Source organism: Salvelinus sp. IW2-2015, linkage group LG26 (genome assembly GCF_002910315.2).
Source record: "Salvelinus sp. IW2-2015 linkage group LG26, ASM291031v2, whole genome shotgun sequence".
In the NCBI taxonomy this organism is placed as follows: Eukaryota; Metazoa; Chordata; class Actinopteri; order Salmoniformes; family Salmonidae; genus Salvelinus; species Salvelinus sp. IW2-2015.
In genome coordinates this window covers 35,743,545-35,767,551 of record NC_036866.1, presented here as the reverse complement: position 1 = coordinate 35,767,551, position 24,007 = coordinate 35,743,545, and the positions used below count along the sequence as shown (strand labels likewise).

Here is a 24,007-nt window from a genome sequence, read left to right as displayed (position 1 = left end):
TTGTACTTTGACTAATTCTAAAATGGATTTGAGAAGTAACAGAATAAATTGACAAATCTCTCTACAGGACTCTACTCTACACCTAATGTCCCGTCTGGAGGAAACCTGGCACCATCCCTACGGTGAAGCATGGTAGGGGCAGCATCATGCTGTGGGGATGTTTTTCAGTGGCAGGGACTGGGAGATTAGTCAGGATCGAGGGAAAGATGAACGGCGCAAAGTACAGAGATCCTCAATGAAAAATCCTTAACCGCTCTGGAGCAGGTTCTCTTAACGTTAAGGATCCCAATTTCATTTGAACTTTCACACCCCTAATTCCCACTACTGTATTATTGACCAAATAGTTTGTCTACAATGAGAATGTCCCCCTACTCCAACTTCAAGTCAGCTTCAAACAAACCATTAACTGTGTTCTCACTGCTCATGTCAATCTATTCTCACTGTGTCCATGCTGGGCTTGTTGGCAGCCTTGAGCTCCTCCAGAGAGGCGCACTGCTCCAGGAAGAGGTCTGTTGCCATTTTGATGACTCCTTCCTCTGCCTCCTCGTCGCCCGAAGTGGGGAAGGGAATCTGGCTCAGACAGCGAAACGTGTTAGTGAAGTCTGTACCTACAATGGGGAAGGAAGGGAATGATCAGAGATTAAATCAGTCATGCTTAGTCATAGTGTAGTGTCAAAGCTGTCTTCTATTGGCTACATGCATTTCATGTGAATGGTGTTACTGTGAGTCTCCTTTTTATGCATCTGTGTTGAGTGTACTGCGGCACATCCCTCAGTTCTCTTTGTCCCTCCTCATTTCCCTTAGCTTTGTTATGYACAATGACGTTTTGCTTCCGGACAAGCTAAAACACTTTCTCACCTGCTTTGAGGATAACAGTGCCACCGATGCAGCCCGCTACCAAGGACTGTGGGCTCTCCTTCTCCGTGGCCGACGTGAGCAAGACATTTAAGCATGTTAACCCTCACAAGGCTGCCGGCYCAGACGGCATCCCTAGCCGCGTCCTCAGAGCATGCGCAGACCAGCTGACAGGAGTGTTTACGGACATATTCAATCTCTCMCTATCCAAGTCTGCTGTCCCCACATGCTTCAAGATATCCACCTTTGTTCTTGTACCCAATAAAGCAAAGGTAATTGAACTAAATGACTTTTGCCCCGTAGCACTCACTTCTGTCATCATGAAGTGCTTTGAGAGACTAGTCAAGGATAATTTCACCTCCACCTTACCTGACACCCTAGACCCACTTCAATTTGCTTACCGCCCCAATAGATCCACAGACGATACAATCACCATCGCACTGCCCTATCCCATCTGRACAAGAGGAATACCTATGTAAGAATGCTGTTCATTGACTATAGCTCAGTATTTAACACCATAGTACCCTCCAAGCTCATCATTAAGCTCGAGGTCCCTGGGTCTGGACCCCACCCTGTGCAACTGGGTCCTGGACTTCCTAACGGGCCACCCCCAGGTGGTGAGGGTAGGTAACAACATCTCCACCCTGCTGATCCTCAACACAGGGAACCCACAAGGGTGCGTGCTCAGCCCCCTCCTGTACTCCCTGTTCTCGCATGACTGCATGGCCATGCATGCCTCCAACTCAATCATCAAGTTTACAGATGACACAACAATAGTAGGCCTGATTACCAACAATGACGTGACAGCCTATAGGGAGGAGGTGAGAACCCTGGGAGTGTGGTACGAGGAAAAATAACCTCTCACCCAACATCTACAAAACAAAGGAGCTGATCGTGGACTTCAGGAAACAGCAAACGGAGCACGTCCCTATCCACATCGACAGGACCGCAGTGGAGAAGGTGGAATGCTTCAAGTTCCTCGGCGTACACATCACTGACAAACTGAAATGGTCCACCCACACAGACAGTGTGGTGAAGGCAGCGCAACAGCACCTCTTCAACCTCAGGAGGCTGAAGAAATTTGGCTTGGCCTCTAAGACCTTCAAACCTTTACATATGCACAATTGAGAGCATCTGTCGGGCTGGATCATCACCTGGTACGGCAACTGCACCACCCGCAACCTCAGGGCWCTCCAGAGTGTGGTGCGGTCTKCCCAACGCATCACCGGGGGCAAACTACCTGCCCTCCAGGACACAATGTCACAGGAAGGCCAAAAATATAATCAAGGACAACCACCTGAGCCCCTGCCTGTTCACCTTGCTATCATCCAGAAGGCAAGGTCAGTACAGGTGCATCAAAGCTGGGACCAAGAGACTGAAAAACAGCTTCTATCTGAAGTCAATGGTATTCTCCGGTTGGAACGTTATTCAAGATTTATGTTAAACATTCTAAAGATTGATTCAATACATCGTTTGACATGTTTCTACTGACTGTTACGGAACTTTTTGACATTTCGTCTGCTTTTAGTGAACGCGCTTCCTGACTTTGGATTTGTTTACCAAACACGCTAACAAAAATAGCTATTTGGACGAATGATGGACATTACCGAACAAAACAAACATTTCTTGTGGAAGTGGGAGTCCTGGGAGTGCATTCCGACGAAGATCAGCAAAGCTAAGTGAAGATTTATAATACTATTTATGAGTTTTGTTGACTGCACAAATTTGGCGGGTAACTGTATGGCTTTTTGTGGCTGAACGCTGTCTCAGATTATTGAATATTGTGCTTTTGCCATAAAGCTTTTTGAAATCTGACACAGCGGTTGCATTAAGAACAAGTGTATCTTTAATTCTATGTAAAACCTGTATCTTTCATCAAAGTTTATGATGAGTATTTATGTTATTTGACGTGGCTCTCTGCAATTTCTCCGGATATTTTGGAGGCATTTCTGAACATGGCGCCAATGTAAACTGAGGTTTTTGGATATAAATATGAACTTTATCGAACAAAACATATATGTATTGTGTAACATGAAGTCCTATGAGTGTCATCTGATGAAGACCATCAAAGGTTAGTGATTCATTTTATCTCTATTTCAGCTTTTTGTGACTCCTGTCTTTGGCTGGAAAAATAGCTGTGTTTGTCTGTGATTTTGCGGTGACCTAACATTATCGTTTGTGGTGCTTTCGCTGTAAAGCCTATTTGAAATCGGACACTTTGGTGGGATTAACAACAAGATCACCTTTAAAATGGTATAAGATACATGTATGTTTGAGGAACTTTAATTATGAGATTTCTGTTTGAATTTGGCTCCCTGCACTTTCACTGGCTGTTGTCATATCATCCCGTTAACGGGATTGCAGCCATAAGAAGTTAATCACTGGCCACTTTTAATAATGGAACACTAGTCACTTTAATAATGTTCACATATTTTGCATTACTCATCTCATACGTACAGTTGCAAGAAAAACATTGGATTTTTAAAATGTATTTTACCTTTATTTAACTAGGCAAGTAAGTTAAGAACAAATTCTTATTTACAATGACGGCCTAGGAACAGTGGGTTAACTGCCTTGTTCAGGGCCAGAACGACAGATTTTTACCTTGTCAGCTCGGCGGTTCGAGCTAGTAAACTTTCGGTTACTGGCCCAATGCKCTAACCACTAGGCTGCCTGCTGCCCATTACCTGGATTTCTACATAAATTGCTCAAAAAATGCGATCTGATCTTCCTCTAAGTCATAACAATAGACAGACAGTGTGCTTAAACTAATAACACACAAATTGTATTTTTCTTGTCTATTTTGAATACATAATTTAAACATTCCCAGTGTAGGTTGGGAAACGTATGTGAACCCCTAGGCTAATGACTTCTCCAAAAGCTAATTGGAGTCAGGGGTYAGCTAACCTTGAGTCCAATCAATGAGACGAGATTGGAGATGTTGGTTAGAGCTGCCCTGCAATATAAAAAAACTCAATGCGAGTTTGCTATTCACATGAAGCATTGCCTGATGTGAACTATGCCTCAAACAAAAGATCTCTCAGAAGACCTAAGATTAAGAATTGTTGACTTGCATAAAGCTGGAAAGGGTTACAAAAGTATCTCTAAAAGCCTTGATGTGCATCAGTCCACAGTAAGACAAATTGTCTATAAATTGAGAAAGTTCAGCACTGTTGCTACTCTCCCTAGCAGTGTCCGTCATGCAAAGATGACTKYAAGAGCACAGTGCAGAATGCTCAATGAGGTTAAGAATAATCCTCGAGTGTCAGCTGAAGACTTACAGAAATCTCTGGAACATGCTAACGGCTCTGTTGACAAGTCTACGATATGCAAAACACTAAACAAGAATGTTGTTCATGGGAGGACACCACGGAAGAAGCCAYTGCTGTCCAAAAAAACATTGCTGCACGTCTGAAGTTCGCAAAAGAGCACCTGGATCTTCCACAGCGCTACTGTCAAAATATTCCGTAGAAAGATTAAAGTTGAGTTGTTTGGAAGGCACACACAACACTGTGTGGAGAAAAAAAAGGCACAGCACACCAACATCAAAACCTCATCCCAACTGTAAAGTACGGTGGAGGGAGCATCATGGTTTGGGCTGCTTTGCTGCCTCAGTGCCTGGACAACTTGCTATCATCAATGGAAAAATGAATTCCYGTGTTTATCAAGACATTTTGCAGGAGAATGTAAGGCTATCTGTCCGTCAATTGAAGCTCAACAGAAGTTGGGTGATGCAACAGGACAACGACCCAAAACACAGTAGTAAATCAACAACAGAATGGCTTCAACAGAAGAAAATACTCCTTCTGGAGTCGCCCAGTCAGAGTCCTGACCTCAACCTGACCTCAACCTGACCTCAACAGAAAAAGCTGTTGCGCAGCTTGTTTGTATACAAACAATGTATACAAAATGCTTCAGTCTGGTTTTAGACCCCATCATAGCACTGAGACTGCACTTGTGAAGGTGGTAAATTACCTTTTAATGGCGTCAGACCGAGACTCTGCATCTGTCCTCGTGCTCCTAGACCTTAGTGCTGCTTTTGATACCATCGATCACCACATTCTTTTGGAGAGATTGGAAACCCAAATTGGTCTACGTGGACAAGTTCTGGCCTGGTTTAGATCTTATCTGTCGGAAAGATATCAGTTTGTCTCTGTGGATGGTTTGTCCTCTGACAAATCAACTGTAAATTTCGGTGTTCCTCAAGGTTCTGTTTTTAGGACCACTATTGTTTTCACTATATATTTTACCTCTTGGGGAGGTCAATCGAAAACATAATGTTAACTTTCACTGCTATGCGGATGACACACAGCTGTACATGTCTATGAAACATGGTGAAGCCCAAAATTGCCCTTGCTGGGAAGCCTGTGTTTTTCAGACATAGGAAAGTGGATGGCTTGCAAACTTTCTACTTTAAACTCGGACAAAACAGGAGATGCTTGTTCTAAGGTCCCAAGAAACAAAAGATATTCTGTTGAATCTGACAATTAATCATGATGGTTGTTACAGGCGTCTCAAAATAAAACTGTAAAGGACCTCGGCGTTACTCTGGACCCTGATTCTCTTTGACGAACATATCAAGACTGTTTCAAGGACAGCCTTTTTCCATCTACGTAAATTGCAAAAATCTGAAATGTTCTGTCCAAAAGATGCAGAAAAATGTATCCATGCTTTGTTAGACTACTGCAATGCTCTACTTTCCGCTAAAGCACTAAAACTTCAATTAGTCTAAATACGGCTGCAGAATCCTGACTAGAACCAAAAAATGTGATCCTATATACTCCAGTGCTAGCCTCCCTACACTGGCATCCTGTTAAGGCAAGGGTTGATTTCAAGTTTTACTGCTGACCTACAAAGCATTACATGGGCTTGCTCCTACCTATCTTTCCGATTTGGTCTGCCGTACATACCTACACGTACGCTACGTCACCAAGACGCAGGCCTCCTAATTGTCCCAAGAATTTCTAAGCAAACAGCTGGAGGCAGGCTTTCTCCTATAGAGCTCCATTTTTATGGAATGGTCTGCCTACCCATGTGAGAGACGCAGACTCGGTCTCAACCTTTAAGTCTTTACTGAAGACTCATCTCTTCAGTAGGTCCTATGATTGAGGGTAGTCTGGCCCAGGAGTGTGAAGGTGAACAGAAGCACTGAGCAACGAACCGCCCTTGCTGTCTCTGCCTGGCCGGTTCCCCTCTCTCACTGGGATTCTCTGCCTCTAACCCTATTACAGGGGCTGAGTCACTGGCTTACTGGTGCTCTCCATGCCGTCCCTAGGAGAGGTGCGTCACTTGAGTGGGTTGAGTCACCGACGTGTCTTTTTGTCTGGGTTAGCGCCCCCCTTGGGTTGTGCCGTGGCGGAGATCTTTGTGGGCTATACCGGCCTTGTCTCAGGATGGTAAGTTGGTGGTTGAAGATACCTCTAGTGGTGTGGGGGCTGTGCTTTGGCAAAGTGGGTGGGGTTATATCCTATCTGTTTGGGCCTGTCTGGGGTATCATCGGAGGGCCACAGTGTCTCCTAACCCCTCCTGTCTCAGCCTCCAGTATTTATGCTGCAGTAGTTGTGTCGGGGGCTAAGGTCAGTCTGTTATATCTGGAGTATTTCTCCTGTCTTATCCGGTGTCCTGTGTGAATTTAAGTATGCTCCCTCTTATTTCTCTCTTCTTTCTCTCTCTCGGAGGACCTGAGCACTAGGACCATGCCTCAGGACTACCTGGCATGATGACTCCTTGCTGTCCCCAGTCCACCTGGCCGTGCTGCTGCTCGAGTTAACTGTTCTGCCTCGCTATGGAACCCTGACCTGTTCCACGGACGTGCTACCTGTCCCAGACCTGTTGTTTTCAACTCTCTAGAGACAGCAGGAGCGGTAGAGATACTCTCAATGATCGGCTATGAAAAGCCAACTGACATTTACTCCTGAGGTGCTGACCTGTTGCACCCTTGACAAAACTACTTGATTATTATATTGACCATGCTGGTCATTTTGAACATTTGAACATCTTGGCCATGTTCTGTATAATCTTCACCCGGCACAGCCAGAAGAGACTGGCCACCCCTCATAGCCTGGTTCCTCTAGGTTCTTCCTAGGTTTGGCCTTTCTAGGGCGTTTTCCTAGCCACCGTGCTTCTACACCTGCATTGCTTGCTGTTTGGGTTTAGGCTAGGTTTATGTACAAGCACTTTGAGATATCAGCTGATGTAAGAAGGGCTATATAAATTAACTTGATTTGAACCCGCTTGAGATGCTGTGGCATGACCTCGAGAGTGGTTCACACCAGACATCCAAAGAATATTGCTGAACTGAAACAGTTTGTAAAGAGGAATGGTCCAAAATTCCTCCCGACCGTTGTGCAGGTCTGATCCACAACTACAGAAGACATTGAGTTATTGAGGAGAGTCAACCAGTTATTAAATCCAAGGGTTCACATACTTTTCCCACCCTGCACTGTGAATGTTTACACGGTGTGTTCAATAAAAACATATAATTGTTTGTTATTAGTTTAAGCAGACTGTGTTTGTCTATTGTTGTGACTTAGAAGATCAGATTTTATGACCAATTTGTGCAGAAACCCAGGTAATTCCAAAGGGTTCACATACTKTTTCTTGCCACTGTATATACTGTATTCTATCCTATATTTATATATTAATTCTATTCCTTTAGATTTGTGTGTTTTGTTATGAAATTGTTAGATATTACTTGTTAGATATTACTGCACTATTGGAGCCAGAAACACAAGCATTTTGCTACACCCGCAATAACATCTGCTAAACACCTGTATGTGACAAATTTGATTTGAGTATGTAGTGAGTCTCTCTCCCTACCTGTGTTGTGCATGGTCTGCAGGAGCTCAGTGATCAACATCTCATCCTCTGGCTCTTCCTTCCTCAGCAGGCCCAGCTTCTTTCTCATGTTGCCCAGGTAGAAGGTGTTGTAGAGGGGCAGGTAATCGGGGGACTCCATGGCAGAAGCCCACACACTGCCACTGGGCCACCAGTACGCAGCATCACCTACCACCAAAACATGGACGCACACAGAGAAGGGTCAGACTGGACGAGAAGAGTTGATTTGGGTCTACTAGTTTCAGTCATATCATGCGTAGGCGCTGGGTTAGGCAAAAWTATTTGGGGATCGTATGCTGGGTTTTTGATAATCTTCATGAGGGATGTGAATGTGCATAACAATGCATAGTTAATCGCTAAACAATAGCATCTTACATGTTACTACTTTGTTAATACCATTTAGCATTAAAGAAGATAATGAATTAATAGCAGTGTGTGTGCGCTAAGGAAGTCACACTCTCACTGTATTAAGACTTCCTGTCACAGCATGAACAGGATAAGAGGATAGATAGCAGTGTGCATTGGCTCCACAACAAAAAGGTAAAGGATAGAGAGAGCTCCAATGTAGGCCTACAGTCTGCTTTGACACAAAGTAGTTTCACTGTCAAAAAGGATAGCCATATTCCTTCAAAAATCATATCAGAGCATTATTGTACTCCGTATAAATGATTGATGCTTCACTGAATCTAGTGTCCATGATTACCTCTCTGAAGAATGACACATTCCTCTCCACTCTGTCTGTGTGGTTCTGCTGGATCTCTCGGTAGAAGCTCTATATGACAGAATCCATCATCTGACCTCTGCTCTCATCGTGGCCGTAGCTGGGGCCCTTGGTGGGGTACCTGCTGTAGTACACGTCTCGTACCACCTTGCTGTCAGATGTCACCAGTGACCCTGCCCTGGTAGTGTGCACCCCCAGAGCGAACACCGCCTCACTGCACAGAAACTGTCTGATGCTGGAGCCCTGAGCCTTGCCGTCAGCTTGTCTGGGAATGAGAGAATTATTCATAATTCCATAGACTGTGCTTCCAGAATGTGCACTGCATATGAAAAAAAACAATATATAGGCCAAAAGACACAATGCTCGCCAAAAACGGAGAAAACAGATTTCCTTAGGTAAATAGTCAACAACAAAAAACATCTGTCTAGTCATGCAATACTGTGTAAACTGCCCGACCAGGAGTAGGGAGTCAGACCAGCTCCCTTGACTTGAAWCTCCCACCGGACACTGGGGTTCTCCCGGAGCAGCACTGGCCTCTAGTCAGCTGGAGCTTTTACTTCACCCAGATAGCAGGCTGCCCTGTCCCTCAGCTGTCCGGCGAACGAGCCGAACTGGTGACCGCAGTAGCAGTGCGCGGCAGGCTCGGACCCTGGCATTACTTTGGAGCCGCTCAGTTACTCTGGATCAAGCGGGCCGGTCAGAACCTTCTCGGCGTTCAGCCCAAGCAGAGCTAAAACGTCATTAGAGACGGCCACGAACCTATGCTTGACCACTGGCTTCGGCTTTACTCGGGAGAAACAGGCTCCTTCCACCCTTCGCGGACCAGGCTCTTCTGATGTATCCAACGGAAGTTTCTTGAGTGCGACATTGTCAAACTCGAGGCGCTCGAGCGATGAACGACTGACCGCCAGACCCATGCCGTCCATCCTGACAGTGGATAAGTATTTAACAACGACGACAATACCAGAGCGAAGAAAATTASACTGTGCCAGACGAAGTTTTAAAGSAGCCATCAAACTAAAGGCCATATATCTGTTTGTTTAAAGTCACCAGAGACGTAGTTCTCGCTGTCCGAGTCAGTTGTCGCAACACTGCACTACGGACATTTGTCTAAAATATTGTGCTACTCTATTATTGGTCCTACCGGAAACGAAGACGGAACTACATTGATCATGGCACCCAAGGATGGCAGCAAAGAGACGTAATAAAAAAATAGATTGAATACTTTTTTTTATTTATATACATTTTTATTTAAAAGTTGTATAGTTCAATATAGAATGTAGGCTTCAATATTTGGCTTGTTTACAATGATAGAGTGAGGATGGGAATACAGATTGTCATTCATACACACCGTTTTCTCTTGTCAACATACAAACACAAAACAAACTACACCAATACTGACAGAATGGTGCGGGTGATATAGGACCGCTGCATGCCCCTATTCCACCATACACATCAGAAACTACAGTATGTCGGGAAACATAGATATCAAGTTATCGTGGTAAATGACCCAACTATTTTCTGACAGTGGTTTCCTTATTGGCTCAGAGTAAACTCAAACTGAAGTCCTAAATACACCCGCTGATATGATCGATTGAGCTACAGCGGTAGGCTAATTTCCCAATATATTTCAATTACAAATTCAAAATAACTTTGAAGGGGCAATGACAGATATGTAAATGCAACATGGCATTATCTTCCAAAAGTACATCTATCAGATAAACATTTCATTTTGGGGGAAACAGAATCCACAACTATTTGTCTGAGGGTGTCACCCAACCTGGTCCTATCCAGCAGACCCAGACATACAGCATGAACAGACTGAGATAGGGAGACACAAAACAATGGAGGACAGTGAGASATGAACAAGCCACAGCTGCAGCAGAGGCAGGCAATCTACAGGTCCAAGGCAGAATAAGGCGATAGCAGAATAAGGCGTTAACCCCAACCAACCYTTCCCAGCTCCCATCGAACATAATCCCCAACATTCCCCATTCATTCCTAGGGATTAGGGAACAATCTGGCAATCGGCTGTACTAAAATCATGCATGTCGTAGAAGCATGTAGTCTGAAATGTCAGATGTTCCCATACAAAGAGAGAGTTCATTGATGGCTTGTAGTACAAAGTGCATATTTTCTGATCATGTCCAGTATCTACCACCATCACGCAGAAAGTGGCAGTTTATGTTTTAAAACATACATGTTGATGGTGCCTCATTGCAAGTACAGTCAAATATACAAAATGCCCCCATTTAAAATACATTGCTTGCTTTGAGGCAATTTTACTCCGCCCTCCTCTGCATATTTATCTTTAAAAAAAAAAAAATCATCCCACATTAGCCCTCTGTTAAATTAAGTATGTTATAAGTGTGGTGGTCATGGTATTTTACCCTTCCAACTCCAACCAATACAAAACACACAACTGATCTTCCAGAATGTAGCATTCTTTGAAAAACAAATATGCAATTCAAAATACCAGTACAAATTTGAGTTGGGCATTGCCTTATACAGTACAGGTATTTATAACACACGTCGAAGCATTAGGTTGTACCGTCTATCAATCAGTATGGTTGGTTGTGTGTAACACCAACCAGCACAGATCAGTTTGCCTTGAGGAACAGTATATTGTGTGACCAGGAGAGGTAGTCACTATAACACCAGACATAGCCTAGTCCCTGGGTTGACTTTCCTCATGAGCGATGGAGGAACTTAGGTGTCCATGTTGGGATAGCACAACTACAATTTCTTACTAAAACCTTCTGTCTCTTGGCTGGGGAGAGAACTTTCCCCAAAACCCCCACTGTGGTGGTAAACTACAGTGTAGTCAGTTACATATGTTATTTGGTCATATTTGTACTTTTTGACTTTGAGTTAATTTGTTAAATTCCTTACTAGCCATAGGTGGGAATCTGTACCCAAAAATGTAATAAAGTACTATATTTAAACATGGTCATTGTTAAAGCCTAGATGGTCCCATGTAGGTCCTGGATCCAGGATTAAAGAGACTGTATGAGAATGAAAAGTCATTAGTGGGACGGTAGCTCTATTCTTCAACTATTGGGGTCCATTACAGCGTATTCGGAAAGAGTTCACACCCTTTGACTTTTTCCACATTTTGTTACATTACAGCCTTATTCTAAAATGGATTACATTTTTTTAAAATCCTCAATCTACACACAATACCCCATAATGACAAAGCAAAAACAGGCTTAGACATTTTTGCAAATGTATTAAAAATGTAAAACTGAAGTACATTATTTAGTATTCAGACCTTTTTCTATGAGACTCGAAATTCAGCTCAGGTGCATTCTGTTTCCATGAAGCATCCTTGAGCTGTTTCTACAACTTGATTGGAGTKCACCTGTGTTAAATTCAATTGATTGGACATGATTTGGAAAGGCACACACCTGTTTATAAGGTCCCACAGTTGACAATGCATGTCAGAACAAAAACCAAGCCATGAGGTTAAAAGGAATTGTCCATAGAGCTWTGAGACAGRATTGTGTCGARGCACAGATCTGGGGAAGGGTACCAAAACATTCATGCAGCATTGAAGGACCCCAAGAACACACTGGCCATCATTCTTAAAATGGAAGAAGTTTGGAACCACMAAGACTCTTCCTAGAGCTGGCTGCCGGGTCAAACTGAGCAATCGGGGCAGAAGGGCCTTGGTCAGGGAGGTGACCAAGAACCCGATGGTCACTCTGACAGAGTTCCTCTGTGGAGATGGGATAACCTTCCAGAAGGACAACCATCTCTGCAGCACTCCACCAAACAGGCCTGTATGGTAGAGTGGCCAGACAGAAGTTACTCCTTAGTAAAATGRACATGACAGCCCGCTTGGAGTTTTCCAAAAGGCACCTAAAGTATCTCAGACCATGAGAAACATGATTCTCTGGTCTGATTAAACCAAGATTGAAGTCTTTGGCCTGAATGCAAAGTGTCACATCTGGAAGAAACCTGGCACCATTCCTACAGTGAAACAGGGGGGTGGCAGCATCATGCGGTGGGGATTTTTTTCAGCGCCAATCAAACAGCTCTGGAGACCTGAAAATAGCCGAGCAGCAACGCTCCCCATCCAACATGACAGAGCTTGAGAGGATCTGCAGAGAAGGATGGGAGAAACTCCCCAAATACAGGTGTGCCAAGCTTGTAGTRTCATACTCAAGAAGACTCGAGGCTGTAATCRCTGCCAAAGGTGTGCTTCAACAAAGTACTGAGTAAAGGGGCTGAATAATTACATAAATGTGATATTGCAAAAACTTCAAAAAAACTGTTTTTGCTTTGTCATTATGGGGTATTGTGTGTAGATTGAGGAAAACACAATTTAATCCACTTTAGTATAAGGCTGTAACGTTAAAAAAAATGTGGGGGGGGAAATCAAGGGGTCTGAATACTTTCTGAATGTACTGTATGCATGTACAGTTGAAGCCAGAAGTTTACATACACTTAGGTTGGAGTCATTAAAACTCGTTTAACAACTACACAAATGTCTTGTTAACAAACTATGGGTTTGGCAAGTCGGTAAAGACATTACTTTGTGCATAACAAAGTCAAGTAATTTTTCCAACAATTGTTTCTAGACAGATTACTTCACTTATAATTCACAGTATCACAAATCCAGTGGGTCAGAAGTTTACATACACTAAGTTGACTGTGCCTTTAAACAGCTTGGAAAATCCAAAAAAATTATGCCATGGCTTTAGAAGCTTCTGATAGGCTAATTGACAACATTTCAGTCAATTGGCGGTGTACTTGTGGATGTATTTCAAGACCTACCTTCAAACTCAGTGCCTCTTTGCTTGACATCATGGGAAAATCAAAAGAAATCAGCCAAAAAGTCTGGTTCATCCTTGGGAGCAATTTCCAAACGCCTGAAGGTACCACGTTCATCTGTACAAACAATAGTACGCAAGTATAAACACCATGGGACCACGCAGCTGTCATACCGCTCAGGAAGGAGACGCGTTCTGTCTCCTAGAGATGAACGTACTTTGGTGCGAAAAGTGCAAATCAATCCCAGAACAACAGCAAAAGGACCTTGTGAAGATGCTGGAGGAAACAGGTACAAAAGTATCTATATCCACAGTAAAACGAGTCCTATATTGACATAACCTGAAAGGTCACTCAGCCAGGAAGAATGTGACCTCCCGGGTGGCGCAGTGGTCTAGGGCACTGCATCGCAGTSCTAGCTGCGCCACCAGAGTCTCTGAGTTCGCGCCCAGGCTCTGTCGCAGCCGGCCGCAACCGGGAGGTCCGTGGGGCGACGCACAATTGGCATAGCGTCGTCCGGGTTAGGGAGGGTTTGGCCGGTAGGGATATCCTTGTCTCAGTATGTAAAAATTTTTTTTTTATAAAATGTATGCACTCTACTGTAAGTCGCTCTGGATAAGAGCGTCTGCTAAATGACTAAAATGTAAATGTAAGAAGCCACTGCTCCAAAACCGCCATAGAAAAAGCCAGACTACGTTTTGCAACTGCACATGGGGACAAAGATTGTACTTTTTGGGGAAATGTCCTCTGGTCTGATGAAACAAAAATAGAACCGTTTGGCCATAATGACCATCGTTCTGTTTGGAGGAAAAAGGGGGAGGATTGCAAGCCAAAGAACACCATCCCAACCGTGAAGCACGGGGGTGACAGCATCATGTTATGGGGGTGCTTTGCTGCAGGAGGGACTGGTGCACTTCACAAAATAGATGGCGTCATGAGGATGGAACATTATGTGGGTATATTGAAGCAACATCTCAAGACATCAGTCAGGAAGTTAAAGCTTGGTTGCAAATGGGTCTTCCAAATGGACAATGACGCCAAGCATACTTCCAAAGTTGTGGCAAAATGGCTTAAGGACAACAAAGTCAAGGTATTGGAGTGGTCATCACAAAGCCTTGACCTCAATCCTATAGAAGATTTGTGGGCAAAACTGAAAAAGCGTGTGCGAGCAAGGAGGCCTACAAACCTGACTCAGTTACACCTGCTCTGTCAGGAGGAATGGGCCAAAATCTACCCGAAACATTTGACCCAAGTTAAACAATTTAAAGGYAATGCTACCAAATACTAATTGAGTRTATGTAAACTTCTGACCCACTGGGAATGTGATGAAAGAAATAAAAGCTGAAATAAATTATTCTCTCAACTATTATTCTGACATTTCACATTCTTAAAATAAAGTGGTGATCCTAACTGACCTAAGACAGGGCATTTTTACAGGAATTGTGAAAAACTGAGTTTAAATGCATTTGGCTAACGTGTATGTAAACTTCCGACTTCAACTGTATATGTTTGTGCGTCCATATATATATATATATATATATATATATACATGTATATATTCATGTATATATACATACACACTTAAGCAATAAGGCCCGAGGATGTGTGGTACATGGCCAATACACCACGGCTAAGGGCTGTTCTTAAGCGCAACGCGGCGGCCACATACCACAAACCCCCAAGGTGCCTTACTGCTATTATAAAACTGCTTTGTAATACCCATGGTATATGGTCTGATATACCACGGCTGTCARCCAATCAGCATTCAGGGCTCAAACCACCCAGTTTATTTTTATATATAATGACTTGGGGCAATAATATCAACTTCAAAGACCATATGCACCAAAATCTCAAATTTCAATGTAACATCAATTGGAATGTGGGGGATAGCAGATGTAATATAAATGGAAAAACATTTGTAAATCTTACAAAAATCCTTCTTTTGCCATTTCTTTTTTTAAATATACAAAAATAAAATAAGGGTACTGTCATGGTTTCTTTGGCAGTACTGTTCTGTGTTCCACAGGGACATGGAGGAGAGGAAGGAAGGAAACGAGAGGGAGGGCAGCTCAAGCCCTCGAACCCCTTAAGTCCATGTCAGTTCATAGGGTAGGAGGTGAACCTTGACCTCTAACCCCTCCTCCTGTCAATAAGGCCATTGGTGGTAGATGCATTGTTTTCGTACTAGAGGGGATCGTTCATGTCATAGGTATAGGAGAGGGGTCAAGCCGCTGCTGGGGGCAGTGGTCGCAGGTTGTCCAGTAGTGATTGGACAGCGGGTAGGGAAAGAAGAGCCCTCCCCATGCCCCCTCCTGCACGGTAGCAGGCGTATCCCAGTACTCCTATCACCCCAGCCTTCAGCACCGTGCGCAACATCCAGCCAAAACGAGATGGGGGCGCAACACTGACAGTCACACAGAAAAGCAAAAGAAAGAGGTCAATATTAACTCATAAAAGTTAGAAGATGCCGAAATACAATGATTCTATTGCTCTATAATATAAGTAGTAATAACTTGGTCTAGACTGCTAAGAAAGATACACACACCTCATGATCTCCTGAATGTTGAGCTCCTTCTCCCAGTTCCTCTCGATGCCAGGGACGTGTCCCATCCCCACCACTCCCACCACCACAGCAGGCACTTCTGTTACAAGAAACAAGCGAATTTATCCAGCTGAAATGGCATCCATGTTCCCAAAAAACATTGGTCTGTAACAGTCCATCTATTATGCATAGATACATTAGGAGTTGAGAATAAACTTAATTGGCATCTTAGGCAGTGTGCAAAACACAGACACAATAACCCAGCTCGTCCATCTTTCAGAGTAAGGGTCCATTCAAACTGCTGACGGAAAACTATGCCAGAAAGTAAGTATTTTCATTGGTTTAATTGCAATCTTGCGCAGACTACAACCAATGATATGGTAGTGTTTTTCCCATGAGCAGTGTGAACAGACTAATGGAGAAACTTGTCTGGACTTCCTCAGGTGAAAAGTGAAACATGCAGATGCTGTGATACTCACTCTGGGCATTGGGGGGCGCCTCCACACAGCGTGCGGCCTGGCGGAGCGTGTGTGTGAGGTAGATGTCTCGCTCGGCCACAATGGTCTGGTGGAGAGCGGGGAACTCRCCGATCATCTCTAGCATCGTCTGCTCCAGCAGGTCCTTCTGTTTGCACTTCTCCACATCCTCCTTACTGACACCCAACAACAACAAACATATTGCAATAACAAAAGCATTGTACCAACTGGGTTTAASCAAGTCCCCAAATTAATTCCCAATTGCTTGCTATCATTTGTATTCAGGTAAATAAATTAAGCCCTATATAAATTAAATATATTATTAAATTCAATATTACTAAATACAGTACCACCCTAATAATATTTCTGCTCTAATCTTACTACATACTAAGCAAAGGAAATACTGAGAGGAAGTGTATAGCGGAGTAAGCTGTTGACTTAACCTAGACACTAGAGAGGAGTAACTGTCAGGTTATTGTACCTGATGGGGTCTGACAGGAAGCACAGGCCCCAGGCCAGTCTGGCTTTCTGCCACAGACTGAGAGCAGCGATGGCCCGTTTGAATGTCACCGGGATGGGCCGGTCCCCCAGGTGGAACTTACAGAAGGGCACTCGGCCCGCCTGGGTGGAGAAGAGAGGGAGGGTCTTTACATACAACCTTACTAATACCGTACCTAGTGGGTAACAGGTAAGAGGGTGTTAAGTTCAGTATGTTATGTTGTGTGAGATAAGAACATTAGTGTGTATTTGACAGTATTTGTGACCTTGCCCTGACACCTTGTGCGAGAACAAACCTGTGACCCTTATCAAGATGAACTATTTTTAGTGAGTGCGTGAATGTCTCACCTGTTTGAAGGCCTCCCTGAACTCTCCTCCAGGAGCCATGCCCAGCTGCTCTGTGATGTGAGCCGACACTTTGAGCAGCAGGATCTGCATCAGGCCAGACATCACTCCATTCTGTGAGGACATAATAAAGAGGGGGAAGGACAGATAGGAGGAGAAAGATGTATGTAGTTCTGTCCTTGAGCTGTTCTTGTCTAATGATGTTCTGTATTATGTCATTCTGTATTATGTTTCATGTTTTGTGTGGACCCCAGGAAGAGTAGCTGCTCTTTTTACAACAGCTAAAGGGGGATCCTAAAAAATACCAAATACCAAAGAGACAAAACGGTGAACTGTAAGTTAACATCCTATCTATCCTCTCTTCTAGCAGAGCAATTAAAACACATACAAGCTCAGATCTCAATATCTTGTTCTATGCTAACAGTCTAGATAATTAGAACTGAGCATGGAAAGGGGTCCTTTCATTACTCATCCCCCTGGTCTTGGAATTCCCTCCAAGCCAACCTAAAAGTCTAGGACCTGGTGTTCCTGGATGAGTTCAAAGGACAAATAGATGAACCGGTTGTTGAGACACGTAGTTGTTTCCATTAGTCACCCGATGTCACTAGTTTGCGTTGCCTTATGTAAGGAAGCATGCTGTGTTACTTCACAYGCGCATGCCTGCACGTACGCGCACACACACCCACTGTTTGTTTGCTGTTGTATTTGTGCTGTTGCCAGTGTCTTCTGTCTGCATTGTCCATTTTGTCTCACATTGAGGTGTTTTTTTATTATTATCCCAGCCCCCCCCCATAGGAGGCATTTCACTTCTTGTCAGGCCATAATTGCAAATAAGAATTTGTTCTTAATTGACTTGCCTGGTTAAATACAATATCACTGCCCGTTTTGTTATTTCAACAAAACTGATTCTATAGTGCACATACTGTTAACATGTTCAATATTTATTTTACCTTTATTTAACCAGGTAGGCCAGTGGAGAACAAGTTCTCATTTACAACTGCGACCTGGCCAAGATAAAGCAAAGCACTGCGACACAAACAGAGTTACACATGGGATAAACAAACGTACAGTCAATAACACAATAGAAAAATCTATATACAGTGTGTGCAAATGTAGTAAGATTAGGGAGGTAAGGCTATAAATAGGCCATAGTGGCGAAATTATTACAATTTAGCAATTAAACACTGTAGTGATAGCGCAGAAGATGAATGTGCAAGTATAGATAATGGGGTGCAAAGGATCAAACAAATAAATAACAATATGGGGATGAGGTAACTGGGTGGGCTATTTACAGATGGGCCGTGTACAGGTGCAATGATGGGTAATCTGCTCTGACAGCTGATGCTTAAATGCTTAGTGAGGGAGATATGGGTCTCCAGCTTCAGTGATGTTTGCAATTCGCTCCAGTCATTGGCAGCAGAAAACTGGAAGGAAATGCAGCCAAAGGAGGAGTTGGCTTTCGGGATGACCAGTGAAATATACCTGCTGGAGCGCGTGCTACGGCTGGTGCTGCTATGGTGACCATTGACCTGAGATAAGGCAGGGATTTACCTAGCAAAGACTTATAGATGACCTGGAGCCAGTGGGTTTGGCAACGAATATGAAGCGAGGGCCAGCCAATGAGAGCATACAGGTCGCAGTGGTGGGTAGTATATGGGGCTTTGGTGACAAAACAGATGGCACTGTGAAAGACTACATCCAATTTGCTGAGTAGAGTGTTGGAGGCTATTTTGTAAATGACAGCATGAGTGAAGGAGGCTTTGTTGCGAAATAGGAAGCCGATACTAGATTTCATTTTGGATTGGAGATGCTTAATGTGAGTCTGGAAAGAGAGTTTACAGTCTAACCAGACACCTAGGTATTTGTAGTTGTCCACATATTCTAAGTCAGAACCGTCCAGAGTAGTGATGCTAAACAGGTGGGCGGGTGCGGGCAGCAAATCGGTTGAAKAGCATGCATTTAGTTTTACTTGCATTTAAGAGTAGTTGTAGGCTACGGAAGGAGAGTTGTATGGCATTGAAGCTCGTCTGGAGGTTAGTTAACACAGTGTYCAAAGAAGGTCCAGAAGTATACAGAATGGTGTCGTCTGTGTAGAGGTGGATCAGATAATCACCAGCAGCAAGAGCGACATCATTGATGTTTACAGAGAAAAGAGTAGGCCCGAGAATTGAACCCTGTGGCACCCCCATAGAGACTGCCAGAGGTCCGGACAACAGGCCCTCCGATTTGACACACTGAACTCTATCTGAGAAGTAGTTAGTGAACCAGGCGAGGCAGTCATTTGAGAAACCAAGGCTGTTGAGTCTGCTGATAAGAATGCGGTGATTGACAGAGTCGAAAGCGTTGGCCAGGTCGATGAAGACGGCTGCACAGTATTGACTTTTATCGATGGCGGTTATGATATCGTTTAGTACCTTGAGCGTGGCTGAGGTGCACCCATGACCCGCTCGGAAACCAGATTGCATAGCGGAGAAGGTGCAGTGGGATTCAAAATGGTCGGTGATCTGTTTGTTAACTTGGCTTTTGAAGACTTTAGAAAGGCAGGGTAGGATAGATATACGTTTCTAACAGTTTGGGTCCACTAGCCAGCGTTAGAAAAATGCTTATTGAAATTCTCGATTATCGTAGATTTATCGGTTGTGATATATTTAAATGACACAGGATTAGAGAGGGCCAAAAAAAGCCACACTGACCCCCCCCCCCCCCCCCCAATAGTGACACCTGTTTGATGGCCTGCTGGACCTTGTCCAGATTAATGTCCTTGGCCTCCTTCAGCAGCGTCTTCTCATCCATCTTCAGCATGGACACCCTGTACTGGCACAGCTCCACCACCACCACGTCTGGCTGCACTGCACGGATCGTCTGAGGGTGGGGAAGAAGGCAAACAAAGGGGACAGGGGCGAAAGGGGGAGGAGAGAGTGGGAGGATAAGGAGAGGAGGAAAACAGGGAAAGGGGGTAGAAGGAGAGGAAGGGGAGCAAGGGCGGTAAGAGAGAGAAAGGTAGAAGTACAAGACTGACAATAGAATGGATTTTGCCTGAGGGAACGAAACAAACAGGAGTCTGGGAAACCAGGACATGTATAAGGGGGATGTCATAGTAATTTGTTCTTAACTGAATTGCTTGGTTGAAAAAAGGTTAAATAGATAGTTCTGATTGGCAGATTTCAGAATACTTTTTATTCAATCATTACTTCAGGGTGTATCTGAAGGACAATCATTTAGAAAATGTATGAATCCCATGAATTTGAACAAACTCAGAGGCCATTCCAGGAGATACCTATGACAATCATTTAAGGCCGGTTTCCCAGACACAGATTCTGTCTAGTTCAAAAATGTATTTGAATGGAGATTCCTCATTTGGCATACTTTTTAGTAAGGCCAGACAAAATTGATTCACTGTTTAACAGATTTCCCCCCAAAAAAGCGACACAAGCGAGCATTTTTTATTTTTTTATATAATTAGGTGGATAAGGAATAACAGTACTTTACCACATTGTCCTAGGCTATATGGACATGAACAATAGGATAAATATTCTATTTCAGACTGATTTTCAGATTATTAATAATACACAACATTAATGAACATTATTCACATGGGATGTATAATATAATGCAATATTCTATCATATTCAAAAATTATTTAAAAAAAAGTTGTATGAATGTATCAGTTCATTAATCTACTTAATTGTATAGCCTAACAAATTCAAGAAAGATTGACAATAAATAATTGTAATCAAATTAAAATGTTGATGCATAATAATAATGAGTTAATTACCTGAATGCATCTCTATAGCCTAGGCATTAACAAAATATTCATACAAATATGATGAGGTCTCTCATAGACTAGTAGGCCTTGTAGAAAGAGGGTCAATCAAGTTAAGTCTGCCAAATTAATGTAGCATGGGAACATTTTTATAAATCCAGCCATAGAGTATAACCTATCATCATCAACAAAAAACATTTTTTTTATAACATGCACAATTAGAAGCATCAATCTATATAGATCAAGCATGACTAAATTCGAGCCCAGTAACTTTGCTCACCGCATCCTCCTTCGATTGTCTCGTCTGGCTGCCACGAAAAGCCCCACCTGCTGATCTGCACAAAGTGTGTGCGTGCCACTGGCAACGGATTTTGCTGGACATGCTAGCTGTTGTCAGCAGCGCATCATCACATCAAACGCATTCTGTTGTGGTGTTATCGGTTAGCCTACTACTACTGGTAGTACCGGTAAAATGTAAGTTATGAATCGCAAATCACCATACAGCTGATACTTCGATTTCAGCAATCATTTTGACTTCAATTTGGTTGTCCAAAATACTATCAGCTTGCACTGCGTCTTTGCTGATGAATGCCCTGATCTCTGGCCATTCAATTGGTTAAGTTACATTGCTGTTTCGTCTATTAAATCGCTTCTTATTAATCTGAAAATGATGCAATAACCATGAATTTAACCAACTGTTTGTTTATAATGAGGGACTTCCCACGTTTAACCTGGACACATAAATAGTAGGAATTTATGCTGGCTTCAGCCATGACTGCATGAGAGAGAAATTAAACATCTGCATGTCTCCTGCAGGTGCGAGTGTGTGTGTATTTCACTGTCCAATCAGAGGCTCGAAAATGATCTGAGCGCGTGATCTGAGGTTGTTTGGTCTCTTGGGCATCAACTTGGGAAAGCCTCAAGGGAGAGCGGACAGTGCATTATAAACAAAGAGCCGCATAGATTGGCCCAAAAAAKAACATATGAATCTTTTTTCTTTTTTTCAGTGTGTGGAAAAAAGTGAGGCTAAGTAGTAATTGAAAATCCGTTAAGTAGTAATTGAACTTTGTCCGGCCAAACTGGCTAGGATAAGCTGTGTCAAGGAAAACAGCCCTTAATGCTTGCATGTCAGATTTGTTGTGCTCACCGTGGCCACGTCCTTCTTGCTGCTGTCACTGAAGTGGGCGGTGCCTACCAAGTAGAGCAGGCTGCCATCTGGGGCAGTCAGCCGGGTGACTGTTTCAGGGAGTTCTGGGGAGGACTGGCGCCGCTGGGCACGCACCTGCCATAGCAGCTCCACCGCCTCAGAGTCCGCTATAAAGGAACCAGCCAGGGAGAGGTGGAAGGGGAGAGAAATAGAGCAAGTAAGAGCGAAAGACAAAGACAAGAACGGAAAGAACCTTTAGTTCCTACATCACCGAATTGGCTGGCAGGAAATACAACATACTTCGATATGCCAAAGGAATGTGATTGTCAGATATGGGTAGAGTGAACAGTGCATGTTGTAGCCTACTGAAATAAAGGTTACAAACAAGTTAGAACAGACTTTCAAACATAACATCGCTGTGGGAAGACTTCACAGACATAAARAGAACATAGATACTAGTTTCAAAGCTTGGAAAGTAAAGGACGGTTCCCCTTTTTCTCTCACATGGGCATTGTGAAACAATATGAGCTTTTGGTGACAAGCAGACGGAGAGAAAAGTAAATACATTTTACGTAAATAAGGGCACTCACAGAGTCCAGGGGGACGACTAGGCAGTGACTCATCTTCAGACACATCTTCAAAGGGACCTACCAACTCATCCTAAAAAAAATAAGTTAAAAAGCATATGTAGTCATTAAGTCATTCTAAAAGTGTACATGTCAACGAAAACATTTTGTCAATGTGCTCAAAGGCTTAGTAGCCAGATTTATTGCGACACTGAATCTTAGACAATTAACATCAACGTTAAGTACAGGAGCAGGACAAAATTCTAAGAATGTTTGTTTGTTTTGCTTAATGTATTATGATCAGCATAGAGCTTCAAATATCACAGCTGTATGGGCCATAACAGATGTGTTGGAAGCTGTACTCTGTGTGCCTTTTTAAAATGATCAAAATAACAGCTGTCAAAGCATTATGCAGTGACCCATGTCCCKCAGTCCCCAAACTTACCTCAGAGTTGTTGTCTTGGTCCATGATTCAGCCTTTGAGAGCTGGGCAAAAACTAAAGCTATGTCCCACCTTCCTTACTGAAAAGGAAAGCAAAACAGGAGAAAGAGTATGGTCAAATGTATTAATGGATTTAGCCAAATTCATCAAGTAGGTTTGTTGACCAAAATTGCTTTTCTCTGCAATGCTATCAGCTGTGATGCTTATTTTGTGACTAAGTTAAGGCCCCAATTCAAGTTCCTCAATTGCTGACGTTTGCTAACTAGATATATGTGCAGTGTACCAAACCATAAATAAACTACCCATTCTCACTAGCGACAAAGTTGGTTGGAAAATAAAACCGGCTAGTTAACGTTACCTGACACAGGTAGCTAATTCTAGTAGATAAGACAATTTGTGAGCCAGATTTTACTGTGACAGTAACGTTATAGTGTATAGACAAATAGCAAACTGCCTAACGTTAGCTTAGTGGCCCCTTTTTAGAGCCCAGTCATGGCTAAACGCTCTCCTGCTGCATGTAGCTGCGTACTTCAACACGATTACATCACCTTCACACAAGAGTGTTGACATAGCTAACTATTTTGCTAGCTAACCACATGCTACAAAGTCACGTTAGCTAGCTAAAGCTGTCAAACCTGCTGGTTAGAGACAAAACATTGACACCCTTGGCTGATATTTCCCTCGTTTCCACATATTATCTAGCTGGCTAGACAAACGAACTAACATTATTCATTAAGTTAGCAAGTTGGCCCAAGCTAACTAGCTTACTACTCGCCGACTAGCAGCTAGCTTACTACTCGCCGACTAGCAGCTAGCTTACTACTAGCTAACAGCTGACATATCGGTTAGCTGGCTAACTGCTGCTAACTACTTGGTAAACAATGTCATATCAATTTGTAATAAACATATAATAACTACAGCTTACAATGTTAAACATTAATAAAATAAAACTTACAAGTTAGCCAACCTGTGCTCTCACCTGCACTTCGACCAATGATGTGTTCGACTCGTTTGTTAACGTTGTCTTCTGGTACTTGTAGTT

At 43.2% G+C, this 24,007-nt stretch overlaps 2 protein-coding genes across 4 annotated transcripts in view; both read right to left on the bottom strand.

Annotated features, from left to right (window-relative positions):
* Positions 1-9,555, bottom strand: part of selenoo1 (selenoprotein O1) — an 18,693-nt gene extending 9,138 nt beyond the window's left edge. Inside the window, 4 exon segments of the mRNA XM_070435025.1 lie at positions 442-608; positions 7,675-7,860; positions 8,374-8,678; positions 8,870-9,555. Of these exon segments, the coding sequence (XP_070291126.1) occupies positions 442-608; positions 7,675-7,860; positions 8,374-8,678; positions 8,870-9,441 (1,230 nt within the window). The 5' untranslated portion in view covers positions 9,442-9,555.
* A 5,391-nt stretch (positions 9,556-14,946) lies between these two features.
* Positions 14,947-24,007, bottom strand: trabd (TraB domain containing). Of its 3 annotated transcripts, none has more exons than XM_023972060.2 (10): positions 23,945-24,007; positions 22,969-23,045; positions 22,548-22,617; positions 21,958-22,124; positions 19,769-19,909; positions 17,051-17,161; positions 16,686-16,825; positions 16,208-16,380; positions 15,732-15,828; positions 14,947-15,590 (listed from the first exon to the last, which is right to left on the bottom strand). In XM_023972060.2, exons 2-10 carry the CDS (start codon positions 22,990-22,992, stop codon positions 15,410-15,412), a joined length of 1,104 nt encoding a protein of 367 aa, XP_023827828.1. In that variant the 5' UTR covers positions 22,993-23,045; positions 23,945-24,007; the 3' UTR covers positions 14,947-15,409. The 3 variants fall into 3 exon arrangements, with proteins under 3 accessions (XP_023827828.1, XP_023827826.1, XP_023827829.1); XM_023972058.2 differs by having other exon boundaries at positions 23,921-24,003; XM_023972061.2 differs by lacking the exon at positions 23,945-24,007 and adding an exon at positions 23,324-23,458.